The sequence below is a fragment of the Octopus bimaculoides genome, chromosome 14 (genome assembly GCF_001194135.2).
Source record: "Octopus bimaculoides isolate UCB-OBI-ISO-001 chromosome 14, ASM119413v2, whole genome shotgun sequence".
NCBI lineage: Eukaryota > Metazoa > Mollusca > Cephalopoda > Octopoda > Octopodidae > Octopus > Octopus bimaculoides.
This window is the reverse complement of record NC_068994.1, coordinates 48,354,752-48,368,586: the sequence shown is the minus strand read 5'-3', so window position 1 is coordinate 48,368,586 and position 13,835 is coordinate 48,354,752. Positions and strand designations below refer to the sequence as shown.

The 13,835-nt window shown below is 36.3% G+C and overlaps 1 protein-coding gene across 1 annotated transcript in view; it reads right to left on the bottom strand.

The window, feature by feature from the left end:
• Positions 1-106: 106 nt before the first annotated feature.
• Positions 107-13,835, bottom strand: part of LOC106876378 (lysosomal-associated transmembrane protein 4A) — a 21,381-nt gene continuing 7,652 nt past the window's right edge. The window contains exons 2-7 of the mRNA XM_014924891.2: positions 10,175-10,349; positions 8,685-8,761; positions 6,387-6,515; positions 5,229-5,324; positions 4,398-4,499; positions 107-3,320 (exon numbers count right to left, since the gene is read on the bottom strand). Of these exons, the coding sequence (XP_014780377.1) occupies positions 3,105-3,320; positions 4,398-4,499; positions 5,229-5,324; positions 6,387-6,515; positions 8,685-8,761; positions 10,175-10,349 (795 nt within the window). The 3' untranslated portion in view covers positions 107-3,104. The remainder of the gene's footprint in view (positions 3,321-4,397; positions 4,500-5,228; positions 5,325-6,386; positions 6,516-8,684; positions 8,762-10,174; positions 10,350-13,835) is intronic.

Here is a 13,835-nt window from a genome sequence, read left to right as displayed (position 1 = left end):
TATATATATAAAACTATATGAACTTCACAAGATATTCATTTCAGAAATTTGCTGAACTAATTAGTGCAATAAGGATCACATTGAAGAAAGAAAGAAAGAAAATGTATACAGATGAGTTGATCCCCTATATATGATTAGTACTTATTTTATTTAGGAGATGAAAGACAAAGAGATGAAAACAAAACCAGTCATTGTAGGGATTTGAACTCAGAATGAAAGAGGGGATGTAACCAAATATTGTGATGTATTTAGTTGAACATACCAGTATTTCTACCGAGTCATAGTATTCACAAATAAAGCCAATTAAGAATAAACCCACAAAAGGAAGAATGTGTCACCAATGTAGCAAGGACCACATCATAGTGATCATAATGGTCAGTGAAGTAAAGACTACATCACAAAGATGACTCAAGGAATAAGATGTGGTCAGTACAACTCAGGCCACTATTACAAAAGAACCCCTTAAAGAACAGGATACAGTCAATAATAAAACATGATACAGAAACAAGAATTACTCCCCAAAAGAAGCAAATTACTCAGCTGCAAAGAAAGTTATCTGAAGAATATAGTGTGTGTGTGTGTGTGTGTGTGTGTGTGTGTGTGTGTGTGTGTGTGTGTGTGTGTGTGTGTGTGTGTGTGTGTGTGTGTGTGTGTGGTCAGAGCAGCAAGGGCCATGAACTATAAAACATAAGCTAAAGAATGAGAGGCAATGGCCAGTAGAGCAATGACCACACATTACAAAATATAACCCAAGGAATGTGAATAGCTGAAGAGATGGGGAGACGATAGTAGAAGAGGAACAGAAGGAGATGAAACATTAAAGAACAGAGAACATATACAAAAGAATAAAAAAAAAAAAAATAAAAAAACTTATTGTCACTTCCTAAAATTCTAACTACAGTAACATTGAAAAGAAAAACCATCACCAAACAAACAAAGAAACCAAGCAACAACTAACTATGGGAGGTGATGCTATTGTTTACTGATAGATGCTACGGGTGATGTGGGAGTCCAGTTGTGCAGAGATTTCTTTTCATCAGGCACAGGGTATATTTTCATTTAGGTGTCTGAACCAACATCAGTATCCTACTGGGCTTTACTTCAATACCTCTACTGAAAAAGAATTCAGTGGTAAGCATGATTAAACAAACCTCATTATATTATGGGTGCTTCTTTTAATGCCTCAGCCACCCTTCAGCCACAGATAAAAGGCATAGGCTAATCTATTTTCACTTAAGACTACAAATACAGGCTTAAGTTTCAGTAAACATTATAAGCAGTTCTTGCCACTATGACTAAAGTTTATAGGATTGCTTCAGGGAAGATTATGAGTTTTCTAGGAAAGCAGGAGCAATGGGCTTACTGCTACCCTTTTTGAAATTACACGTGTTGCTTGGAGCCAATCTTCAGAATAATGTTACAAGATGAAGGACATTGGGAATGTTGTGCAGAGCCAAAGAATTAGAATCTGAAAAAAATTTATTATCATTGATGTGGAGAAATTAGACTAAATATTATAAGTCATTTAGTCTGATGCTCTACTATTTCTTCCAGTGCCCTGTCTTTCATAATAAAACACATCACTGCTATGGCCAACACCACCTCATTATCACAATCATCAGCAACATTAACATTACTGCCTCAATTATTATTACCTTCATCACAACACCACCATGAAACAGCAAGGCCCCTTCTCTGCAGTTGCTAAGCCTATTCAATTATAACAGTCACATCTCCACAAACTTTCAAAGTTTCTTTAAAGCAGGCACTATACTAGCTTTCAAAGCAGCTTCTATCTAGTAACATTAACCAGCTCAAAGCCGAAATCAAATCCTTCTCAATATATCGACCTACCATATTTAAAATGAGGAGAAAAAAAAGAGCCAAAAGGCAGTTAGCTTCTATATTGGCTCTTGCCCTTTGCAATGAAGCAACCAAATTTATTCTAACATGACACCATCTTCTAAAATAAAAGAACCGCAAAGTCAAAACTTTTAGGGCAGTTCACTCCGCAATAAAGATGACGAGATGGTGGGGAGCATAGCTAAAAACGAAAACTGAATATTGACAAATTTATGCAATCAGCCATTTTATTTTTCTGACATGGATTTACAAGACCACCACCACCAACACTGCTTCTCGTCAATCCATAAAAACAGGGAATAGAAAAAAGGAATAACACACAAAAAAAAAAAAACACACACACACACACACACACACAAATTGAATTTAAGAAAACAAAACAAGAGGATGCAGTAAAAAATATGCAGTTAAATTTATGCAGTACCTTAGCTAAGGACAGCTTTATTCAAGCAGAACTGCACACACAATATATGTAGATGCACTTGAAATTGTTTGGACGCCATTACAAACTACCTGCTACATACTCCCTCACCCATCCCTCTACCCCAACACAAACCACCACCACAAAGACGCAGTAACAAGACACAGAAGAGAAAATTTCAAAAATGAGAACTTGTAGAGAGGGTTTGGTGTGGATGAACTAATTACACCAGTCATCAAATGGTTAAAAGGGAATAGGTAATTTTGGTAATTAAGGAGACCAGCACATCTTTGAGCTTTTGAAAGTCTATTTATACAGAGAAATATATTAGAGAGAGAGAGATCACATATATATATATATATATACTTGTAACTGCTGTGTATGTTTGTATGTAGGTGTGTGTATAGCTATACATGTAGATCACACATACGCATATACATGTGTGGATGGGTGTGTCGCTATACATGTGGCTCATACACGCTCATACACAGGCATATACGTGTGTGTGTGTTGTGTGTGTGTGTGTGTGTGTGTATGTGTAATCAATGTATATACATGTGCTTGTCTGTGCATGTGCTTACATACATAATATGTACATGTGTGCATGTGTAAACCGTGTGCGTCTGTGTGTACGACCATGTTTGTATACATATACTATATTTAATAGGTGCATATTACGGGAAGAAAGAGAGAGAGAGCATTTTATATACTATATGTAGTGCTTGTATTCTTTATATACAGTGGTTATGTGTTTGCATGTATGTGCAAATGCGTGTAAGAATGTGTGTATGCACATGTTCTGGAACACTCATCAACCTCCCTAATTACCATTATCACTGTTTGTAGTAGTAGTAGTGGTGGTTGTTGGTGTACTACTACTACTACTAGCATCAGAGGTGGTTGTAGAGGCATCAACAACTGGAGCAAGAGACATCATATAAGGAGGAGGTGGGATCTGCTGAGATGAATGTGACATGGCTGCCAGCTCTGACAACGGGACCTTAATGGCATCTTCATAGCTTGGTGGCAGAAGCATCTGAAAAAGAAAGACCAAACGCAAATAAAGCTATGCTTAATATGCAGCTAAGTGGAGGCGCAATGGCCCAGTGGTTAGGGAAGCGGACTCGCGGTCATAGGATCGTGGTTTCGATTCCCAGACCGGGCGTTGTGAGTGTTTATTGATCGAAAACACCTAAAGCTCCACAAGGCTCCGGCAGGGGATGGTGGTGAACCCTGCTGTACTCTTTCACCACAACTTTCTCTCACTCTTACTTCCGGTTTCTGTTGTGCCTGTAATTCAAAGGGTCAGCCTTGTCACACTGTGTCATGCTGAATATCCCCGAGAACTACGTTAAGGGTACACGTGTCTGTGGAGTGCTCAGCCACTTGCACGTTAATTTCACGAGCAGGCTGTTCCGTTGATCGGATCAACTGGAACCCTCGACGCCGGAAGCGACGGAGTGCCAACAACAACAACAACAACACAACAATATGCAGCTAAACAACAAACAGAGAATAAAAGAGAACAGCTGGAAAAAAAAAAGACTGGATGGTCGTAGATGGAATGCTTTTGATCATGAGTCAACTCAGTCAATGCTGATATAAAGCTGAACAATAGCAACAGCACAGCAAAATTAGCAGCAGTTGCAATAACATCATTGTACTGGAAACAGGTTGGAAGCAGAGAGAGACACCCAATAAAAGTGTAAAGAACAATTTTAAAAAAACAGCAACTGCTGCTACCATCTAACCCACAGGTATACAAGAGACAGGGAGCTTCTGTTGTCATTGTTAAAAATTGCAAACTTCTTCCAAATCACACCCTACCAACAAGTATTCAGTAAGGGCGGAAAAAAAAAAATCAACATTCTTCTACTACCATACAATACACGATCAAGAGAAATCAGTATGTAACATTATCTTCTTTGCAGTTCATTTTTTTTTTCTCCATATCTGGATTAGTGAAATTGTGGATCACATCCAGTCGTTCAACTCCCCACAATAAATCTGCTCAATCAGGGCTGATCAAAACAAAAACAGCCACTGAACATTACATATTTATTGCGACAATGTCTTCGCTAACAACACTGGCTTAGATTAATTAAAAGCTTACCTCAGTATCAGGGTCCACTCTGTATTCCCGAATAAGGTTCCTTCCTGCAGATACCAGCTGGGCATACTTATAGCAAGACCAGATGACTCCCAAACAGTAAGCCTGAAAAAGAAGAATCATATACATACATTATATATATAATAATGTATCAACAGAGAGAAAAAGAGAGTGGAGGTATGTGATTTAGTAGTTAGGGTCATGCTCATAAGATTGTGATTTCAATTCCTGGGGAGGGGAGGGGAGGGGAGGGAATCAGAGGAGAGAGGGGGAGATGGTGGTGCGTGAAGTGTGTAATCTTTTTTTCTGAACTAAGATTTTTTCCTCTGTTACTTAGCCAGTCTACAACACCTTTACATGATTAGTTGAAGGGAAATTTGAAGAGCGAAAGAAAAAGGAGAGAGGAAAAAATGGGTAAGGCAAAAAGTGAGAGAGAAAGAGGGAGAGTGCTGTGTATTAAGTCTATAGAATTGTGTACAGAGTATATAAAGTGTATATATAAATACATTAAATAATCATCATATTCCAATTTCCTTCACTTTTCAAAGAGCAGCAGATGAGAGATTATATTTTGATACAGACACAACACAGGCTATACTTTCAGGTCTTTTGGATAAAGTTTTCAGAAATAACCCAATAAGTTTACCATTAATTCCGTGAAATATTCACAGGTCCCGCTAGTATAAGTAAATTAAGTTGAATATCTGCAACTAGGAGGAAGAAAGGGAGAGAAGAACAAAGACAGACACTTGGGAGTGGGGAGAAACAGTGGAAAAAGAGAGAGACATGGCAAACAAGAAAAAAAGTAGAGAAATATGCATTTTATACACTCACCCTGATAAGCAGGAATACCACAATGAAGATGACAATCAATAACATCTGAAGATCACTGTCCATCTCCATTAGGCGTTGGAAGCCAGGACAGTTATCCTGAATAAGATATAAAAAAAAAAAATCACATAATTCCAGGAAGAGTCACTTTGGAAAAATATTCTTAGGCAAAACCTGAAAAGAAAGTGACAAAAAACAGTTTCCTTATCTAAACTAGGCACATTGTTAAATTTTGTAATGGAAGGGTAGCATGTGACATGAACGATGCCAATATGTTAGTGTCATGTGTATACATTCTATTGACAAAAATGCATTGTACTTGTGTTGGCATTCACTCAAGATGAGTTGAACCAGCCTCTACCAACAAATTCACATCATAATCCAATCAACCACTCTGGAGCAAATGCATCACAGACAAGAATGTGTGACGAAACCAAAAGAAGTACCTTTTGAGTAATACTCATTAGATAACTGAATTCAAAACTTTTATTTTTTTTTTAATCTGTCATAATGGTTAAGCATATGGCGTTTCCAGTATTACAAACAAGTAAAAATGTTATATGGGACATAATTCAAGACAATAGTGTTAGAAATTATTTCCCTTAGATGGTTTGCCTAAAATTATTATTTTTCTTTTTTTTATAATTTTTACCATTTACTAAGAAAAAATTAATGCAGTAACTCCATTCCTGTTTGGAATTGATATCCAGTAAATATCGATATCTATTTTAGCCAAGTCCAAGCTTCCTTTCTCCAAATCATTAATAATAAATAAATCATTAATACATAATATCACCAAATTCTAACTCACTGCTTCAGATTTTTTAACAAATATTAGGCTTGAAAACTGAACAAAGAAAAATTCCAGAGTAAAATTACCAAGAAATTCATCCAATAAAATACAACAAATAAACACACACGGTGCAAACAGAAAGTCTTTTGACAAGAAATTCTAAAATGTGTTCCTTATGCTAAAGAGTGCCTAGCTCCAGTTTTTTTTTGCTCAGAAACAACATATGAATTGCAGTTTCATGAAGTTTAGGATTTAGCAACAGTTGCAGATATTTCCAGTATAGAACCTTAAAAGTTAAACAATAATTAGTCATTCATTTGTAAAAAACATGCACACACACACACACACACACACACGTCTATACTCACCAGTCTTTGTTCCTTGAGCCACACTTTAATGTTTGTTGTAAAGAGGGAAGATCCAACAATAGTCAGACAGCTAAGACAGAAGTCAAAGACCTGAAGACCAAAGAAAGGAATCAGGTATCCAGGTCGATTCTGTAACAGACAAGAGACAAAAATGGTTAGTAGTTATACAACAATGAAGAAACACTACATCAACAGTGTGTGTATGTGTGTGTCAGTATAGTTGTATATCTGTTCATCTATACATAAGTGTATATGTCTGTGTATACATTTATGCCGATGCCTCTTCATCACGTTTGCCTGTAGATGCATGTACTCAGCTGCTGGGATATGTGCATAAGTGTCTATATGAGTATTTCTGTCAGTAGGTGTCTTTATGACATTTGTGTAATTTCATATGAATGTATGGGTGAAAATGCTGAAACAGATTCTAAACAGACTAGGGTTCCAGACAGGTAAAAAGGGAGATTTGGACAGACACAAAAAAAGAGGTAGATTCAGTCAGACAGGCAGACAGGAAAAAGGAAGATTTGGACAGATGACAGAGAAAAAGGGAGATTCAGACAGACAGAGAAAAAGGGAGATTCAGACAGACAGATGGGAAAAAAGGGAGATTTGAACAGACAGACAGAGAAAAAAGGAAGATTCGGGAAGACAGATGGGAATAAAAGAAAGATTCGGACAGACAGACAAGAAAAAATAGAGATTCGGACAGACAGGAAAAAAGGAAGATTCAAAGAGACAGACAGAAAAAAAGGGAGATTCAGACAGACAGAAAAAATGGGTGATTCAGACAGACAGACAGAAAAAAAAGGGAGATTCAGACAGACAGAATAAATGGGGTTTCAAACAGACAAAAAAAGGGAGATTCAAACAGACAGGACAGGCAAAAAGATTCAGTTAGACAAAAAGGGAAATTTGGACAGACAGAAAAAAAAAAAGAGATTCAGATAAATGTAAATTTTCATAGCTTTATCTTACTATTCTCACTACACAAACAATCTTTCTCTTTTATTGTTTACTATGAAGTGGTATAAGTGTCTTAATGAAGTGCTCAGATTAAATGCTTTACTGCAATGAGTTCTAGCCATCTAAATTCCAAGTTCAAATCCGACAGAAACCAATTTTTCTGGCCTATTTTTGTAGGGAAACGAAAGGTGATTACTCACCAAATATTGAGATCAGTTCAATTGATTATATTTCTCCTTTACAAAATAATCCTGCTGAAATGGTCTTTGCCTTTCATCTTTCCAGAGTAAACACACCATACCAATTAAATATTGCTAGTTGACTAAATTGCCTACAAAATGTGTAGCATTTTGCTAAATCATTAGAATATGAGACAAAATTCCTTGCAGTACGTGATCCCATCATTTAGACTCTGAGTTCAAATCCAGAAAAGGTTAACTTTGGTTGATAAAATAAAATATCAGTGAAGAACTGAAGGTTGATAGAATTTACTGTTCCCTCCTCTATTTCTGGCCCTATGCCAAAATAAGAATTTATTATTTTTGAAAAATGTTTTATTATAATGAAATTTTAGGTAAACTGTCAATATCCTTCTTTTGCAGTAGATGACAGATTTGGCAGAGCAGCAAAAGTATTAAAAATTTTTAATGCCTTAGAGTATTTAGTTAAGGCATTTTGTGTAATGAGTTCAAATTCCACTGAGGTCAACTTTGGTCCCCACTTTTTTTTGTACTTGATAGAGTAAATAAAATAGGTACCAGTGATATACTGGTATTCAGATCAGGCCTCCAGTTTGAAGGAAAGCTTCCTACCTTCCTTCCACCAGTCTTGGAGTCTGAAAAACATCATGGGAGCTGCCTTTCCTCCTCTGACTAATGAATAGTCATTATTATGATACCAGCTACAATAGAGAAATGGGAACTGAGATGAAGCAGGTGTAAAACAGCTTCTTTTCTTTGTGTGTATTTAAATGTTGAAACATTTTTCATATATTTGTGTGAAGATTGAAATGACACACAACACAAGTGGCTTTTGACATCATGTAATGATACAAAGCATAGACTATATACACTGGACCTCTATTTCACACTGTGAGGAATGTTTCAAAAGAGAAAAGAGAGGGACAGAATAGACAGGATCAGAGAAGGCAAAGGAAAAGTCAGAAAGAGATGAGGGCTAGAGTGAGAGAAAGAGAGAGGGGGGATCAGAGAGAAGGGGGATCAGAGAGAGGAGGGTCAGAAAGGTGGGGTTCAGAGAAACAGAGAGAAAAGTCTAGAGGTAAACTGTTATGTTTGTTGTTGCTTAAACATGGAAGAACAAAATAGTAAATACCTTAACAGCACCATAGATGAGGAGGACACACATTGTTGTAGAGCAGAGGGTGATGGCATAGACAACACACAGATCTTCTATAAAAGATAAGATTTGAGTAAACATTATTACATTGCGCATGCACACACACACACACATAAAACCAAACAATATGCAACAAAATGGGACAAAAAGCAGCATAAAATAAAAGAAAAAGACACTAACACTGAAAGACACACAGATCCATGCATTTCACATATGTACGTCTATAACAGGAACATTGTACAAACATATTTGTGCAAAGATATTTATTCTGTCATTACTCAAAGTCTCTCACTTAATCCAATCCTTCTGGCAACATTTCAGAGCAGAGTGAATCCCCAGCCATGTACAAGTAATTATACTCTGCACCATGTATTCATTACTCTTCCCATTTAGTAATGTGTGTGTGTGTTTGTGTGTGAGCATCACCATTTTAATTTCCACTCTTCCATGCTTGCGAGGATGGAATTCATTGAGGCAAATTTTCTAGAGCCAGATACCCTTCCTGTTGCCAACCCTCACTTGTTTCCAAGCAAGGTAATATTTCCACTTGGCTGGACATATTTTCACAGCAGATTAGAAACAAATGACACTATTTGTATGATGGTGACACACATTTACAAGTATCAAGTGACATCATGACAAGGAGACATACATAAACATAAATATATTGGGTCATCCCATAAATGTGGGTTTTTTTTTATACTACTTTTATTTTTCAAAATTAAGATAAAGTTGTTTTTTAATCTAAAATATACTCTCCTTCATTTTCTACAATGCTCTTCCATCTCTCTGGTAGACTTGCAAGGCCCCTCTTCCAAAATTCACTTGTCCATGACCAAAAATACTCTTCCAATACTCTGACCTCATCTACAGAATTCATATATTTTCTGTCCAAATGATTTTGAAGACTGCAGAATAAATGATAATAAGAGGGGGGAATGTCCGGCAAATATGGCAGGTGGGGCATCATTTCCCATTCAAACTGCTCCAGCCTTTGGAATATCATCCTCACTGTATGTGGCTGAGCATTATCCTGATGGAGGAACACCTTTTGCCTTGAAACCAAAGATGGTCCTTTTTCTTCTGGCACTGACTTAAGCTGCTCAAGCTGCTTGCAGTAGTTTTTGTTATCCTTTGGTTTGGCTTTAAAAGTTCAATGTGGACTAAACCTTCCATATCCCATCAAACAGAAAACACCTTATGTGGTTGAAGACCTTCTTTAGCCTGGGTGCCAGTGTTTCTCCTTTCCCTACCCACTGTCTTCAGCACTTGACATTTCCATAGAGAACCCATTCTTCAGGGCACATTTCTTATATATAATATAAGAAAAAAAAACCTGAAGTAAAATATAAGAAAGAAAAAAGATGGGACAATTGCAAGAGGAATATCTTTCACCAGAAGTCTTTTGAATCAGGGTTGGGATGGAGTTAATCAACAACAACAACATTCAAGAATATTCAAGTTACCTTTGCTCCTCCATATTGAATCAAACAGTCCATTCTTGTAGGGTTCCCAATTGTTCTGGTCCTCTTTCAGTAAATATCTATCAAACTCAATAGGAGAGGATGATCGGAAAACTTTCAGGAGTTCTGGATGTACAGTGGCAATGACCAGTAAGCACATAACAAAGAGATTGGCAAGCTGGAGGATAAAAAAAAAATTATAAAATTAAACAGAAACATAAAAATAATACATCAAATAAGAAATACAAAAAATAATTATAATTACTTCTTACTATTAGCACAATTCTAAAAATATGGAGAGGAGTTGGTGTGAATAATAGAACTCAACTCAGTACATCACTAAGTATATTTTATCAACAAGAGAGAGAGGAAGGACAAAATCACCCATCGCAAATGTGAATCCGGAATACTAAATGAAAGAAACAAATACTGTACACTAGTGCTCTACTGCTGCTTCTACTAATGAAAATGGTTTCTAATAAAAGCACAAGGTTTATGGCAGCAGTTTGGCAGGAGCTGGTAGGGCCAGGGACCTCACCAGACTCCATTGTCTGTTCTGGCATAGTTCCTGTGGCTGGATGCCCTTCCTAATGCCAACCACTTTACAGAGTGTACTGGATGCTTTTTATGCATCAGTGCTTTTAACATGGCACCAGCCTGATTGCTTTTTATGTGGTACCAGTGCTTTTTACATAGCACAAGCGCTGGTATCAATTCTGCTATGATGAACGGGTCTTCTTGAGAACAGCAAAGAATCAGACATCTCAGTGCTTTGTCATCTCCTTCATAAGGATAACGTATATAAGACTTCCTAATCCACTGTCCATTTCTTTTTAAGATGATAGAGTTGGGCTTTGAATAAGATTTGGCAGTTATTTCTCACAGGTTGAGTGACCATGTAAAATCTTACTTGGTCCAACACCCTTTTGTTTATTTCTTCAATTAACAGCAACATGAAAGCACTATTTATAGTCGAAGTTTGACAATTCAGCAAAAACGAGTGCTTATATCTCCATATGATTTTTTTATTGTTTCATTATTTTAAATATATCTTTATAGATTAAACCGGAGACTTAATCTATGTTCAGGTTTTACAAATTGGTTTGAACAAAGACAAGCTTTGTTTGCCAATGAAAAAGAGTTGTGTGAAACCAAAATTTGGATTAACAATCCCAAGCTATCATATATATATATATATACATACATTTTGTCTACATAACTTCCACACTCTTTCATTTTATATCAATGCATAGTGTGTGTGTTTGTGTTAAACAATAATATGAGAAACAATATATAATGAATTTCTTTGATAGGCTTTGTTTCTTTTTTTTTTGCTGTTAAAAACTTAACTGTTAGCTTAAAACACACACAGAGTTATAAAGCTGCTTTGCTCCAATAGTTTCTCTGTCCTGATCTCACTATAATATCTTTAGTCTGGGATATAAGCCTATTACGTACATATTTATCTAGAGCATTTTGTGTGTGCAAGCCTGTGTCACAACACACAAATATTCCATTTGAGTAGTTCAGGCTGTCCCGGCAATATCAATTTACTGGAGATTCAAAAATACACTGACTGAGGATAAGCAATGGGGAAGGGATAAAGTAAAGGTAATGAATATGTAAGCACAACAGCATAGAACCATCATTCGAAACAGATGCCAATTACAGGCAACAGCTGTGCAAGGAAACCACTGTAGAGAAAATGACAGCTGTGCAAGGAAATATACACAAGGAGCAAAAATGACAGGAAAGAGGTAGTATGACAGCAATATTCTTGTCACATGCAAATACATCATGACAAACAGACTCTACCATTACCAACACCAGTGACAAGTAAAGAAAATGAAGTCCACAAGTCAGAGAATGGAAGAATTAGTAAGATATCAGACAATATATCTTTTGATATTTATTTATGTACTTTTACATCTTGAGTTTGCTTCCCAGCTATGTCAACTTTTCTCTTAGTCCTTCTAAGATTAATAAAATAAATTCCAATCAAGTACTGGGATTGATATTATTGACTATACTTTTGGAAATGAGGCCCCAGTCCAAATACTGAAACCAGTAAAAGAATGAAAGAATACTGTATTTTCAAAGTAATCATTATAACTCAGAAATCATCAAAAGCACATATTTCTAATGAGGTGATAAAAAATTTACATACTGTTCTTAATCTCAAGGTTGTGACGTAGCAAATGTAGCTGCCAAATTAGGTCATTTAACAACACTGTGAGCTTATGAAACATGCAACTGTTTAAAAACACTTTGATTTAATTTCCTTTTGGCATTGAGCAAATACAACATTCAGGCTTGCACACTTACTTATACAGCTTTAAAAGAAACCGTTATCTAAAAGCCAACAGCAACCAAAATACAAAGTTATCTTTATATTAGGACAAGTCATAAATATGCAAGAGTGTAGTCAATCAAAACAGTTCCCAGAATATAGGTGGTACCTATTTTACTGGAAATTTATGTCCAGGCTTAACAACTTGCCTTAAAGACAAATTGTTGTTGATGATGTTTCGACCCAAGTCAGCTATGAGCAGACATGATCAAAAGTATTCTGTCCTTGACCATCCTGTCTTAATGAAGAGGCTCTGTCATTTGTCAGTGGAAGAGAGCCTCTATGGCACTGCTCAACCTGCAAGAAATGGCAGTCACATCTCTCAAATTTACACCCTAACATTTTAAAGAGGGAAAGGCACATTAGATAAGTAAATCCCAGATACACTATATCAGAAATGAAAGGAAAAAAGACAGGATGGCCAGGGCTAGAATGACTGATCATATCTGCTGGACTTGAAGCAAAACAACAATTAATAACAACAAAAAAAAGAGACAATGAAGCTCAATATACTCCTTAAAAAGATAGGATGATCACGCAGGAATGTCTGATCTATTCAATTAGGATTGGCCAGAGATTAAACATCTAGAAGTAGACACTTGTTTTGTCTAGAAGTAGACACTTGCTTTGGTTTTACAAATGATTAACAATGCATTGAGTGTGGAAAGTATACTGGTTCAAATCAATTTCCAAAACATAAACAGTAACTATTTTATCAACTTAGCAGATCAAATGGTAAAGTAAAATCCAATGGCATTTGAACTTGCAGAACTGCAGTGCTTTTGGCCTAACATACTACTCCTGTCACTCTACAATCCAAACGATAAGAATAATGATTTCTGAGACACAAGGACAAACTTTGTGGGAGGCTATGACCCATTATATCACTGTTATTTTATCAATCCAGAATGTTTAAGAAGCAAAATTAAATCCAGCAAACATTTGAACTCAGAATGAAAAGGGTTGTAGCTAAATACCAAAGAAGACTTAATCTGGCAACCCATTATTGCTTCCACTTCAGTATCCCCATAAGCACAATGGCATACACTCTGGGGACAGGTATAAACAACAATATAGTGTGTGTTATTGGACAAAAGACGTCTCAAACAGCATCTGACCTTTGATATTCAGACAGAAGCTGAAAGACTTTTACAATATAGTTCCAGATTATATGAGGTATTCATCAATGATGAACCAAGTCATTATGTACCATGGTTGTTCAACAAGCTAATTTGCTATGAGGGGCATAAAGTATATTCTTTAGACTTTACCCTTCATATGAGAGTGAGAGATCTAGAGAGAAGTTGGGGGGGG